Here is a 1,569-nt window from a genome sequence, read left to right on the forward strand (position 1 = left end):
CCACCAGTTGGTCTCATGCATAGCCATGGACATAAGTCATTGTCAGCTTCATAGGGGATGTTGTTTACGACATAGGTAGCCTTGCTCACCAAACACTTCAGGTCCCTGACACCCTCAATAGATCGACCACGATCATTAGTCATACACCTTATAACTGATGAAAACTCAGCATGTGGACGCTCAAGCCAACCTCGTCGTGCCGCATCGAACCCAAACGTGTATACATGGACAACATTGTGCTCAGCAAGGAGCTGCTTAAACCTTATAGACATGAAGCAGCTTCCTTGATCAGTTGCTATTACACGAGGCCACCCATTGGCATTCAGTAATTCTATAGTCGCACAGGCCACATCCTCAGTGCCTGGAGAGTCGATAACCGTAGCAGCTACAAACTTGCTAATGTAGCATACCAATAGAAGGACCCAGTGTTTAACACCGTCAGCATCTTTGATGGGTCCTGCTAGATCAGCACCAACGACACCCCATAAGAGAGGCACCCATGATTTAGATGTTGATATAGCTTTAGTGAGGGTACGGCCATACTTGGCTTGGCAACAGACGCTACAGGAAGAGATCCAATGTTTCACTCTCCTATGAAGTCCCTTAAAGTCACAGACTCCACGTAACAAGCCGACCGTCTTGGTGATACCGGGGTGACCAAAATCTCGATGAAACCTGTCAATCACCTCGTCCTTCAGCTTGTCGTCGTCCGGAATGTATACCACCCAAGTATCGTCTTCATCTGAATTCCATCGCCTGCTCATCAAAGTACCACTTTCATCATCAAGATGGAAGAACTTAGACTGAGAACAGGACGGATCAGATCGTAGCTGGGACATAATAGATACACAATTAGGATCGGCGGATTGAGACACCTTAACACGTGGCAAGAACTGCTCTATCCAAGAAGCGGTTGTGTCTTGATTAGCAACACAGCAAGACATCTCATTGATCACAAGGGCTTCTTCAATGTCATCCTCATCGGACAAATCCTCTTGCTTATCGTCGGTACCCAAGGAACCATCGTTGAGGTTAAAGTCCACGAGGCAGTCATCTGCTAAGGCACTGCACACAGCTTCCCATGAACACTGGACTGGCTCACAATTCCCACAAGGCCGAGTAAGACGGTCCGCTAGATTGTCACCGGAGCGAATGTGTCTGAATTCAGTCTCAGGAACTACCTCTTGGAGCTTGATCTTGTTCAACATGGCCCTTATGTGATTCAGCCTCCTCTTCTCCGGAGATGGAAGCTTCTCAATTTTGCTACTCTGTGGATGGCAAATCACCAAGCGTAACCGATATAGGGTGATGCTGCTATCATTGACGATGGTAACATGCTTCACTCTGGAAGTGAATGTAGATAGGATGGTTGAAACAGCTTGTACACCCATACGCAGAGACTCCAATTCACGTCGGGGGATGGAACCACCAGGGTGAGTTGATATTCTCGAGAGTATCGTCGCCCATTAGCACGTGAACGGACATCGACAGCCATAGCGACTCACTAGCATCGACAACACCACCAGACCTTCTATAGGATGTATCGAGGAGGCACCATCCTCGTGGAGC

The 1,569-nt window shown here is 48.0% G+C and overlaps 1 protein-coding gene across 1 annotated transcript; it reads right to left on the minus strand.

The window, feature by feature from the left end:
* Positions 1–89: 89 nt before the first annotated feature.
* Positions 90–1,208, minus strand: Pmar_PMAR009400 (gag/pol/env polyprotein, putative; the record flags this gene model as incomplete). Its single annotated transcript, XM_002775055.1, has 1 exon — positions 90–1,208. A coding segment is annotated over one exon (1,119 nt), but the record flags the coding sequence as incomplete, so codon positions are not given.
* Between the last annotated feature and the right edge of the window lie 361 nt (positions 1,209–1,569).

Source organism: Perkinsus marinus, assembly GCF_000006405.1.
Source record: "Perkinsus marinus ATCC 50983 genomic scaffold scf_1104296956816, whole genome shotgun sequence".
Taxonomy (NCBI): domain Eukaryota; phylum Perkinsozoa; order Perkinsida; family Perkinsidae; genus Perkinsus; species Perkinsus marinus.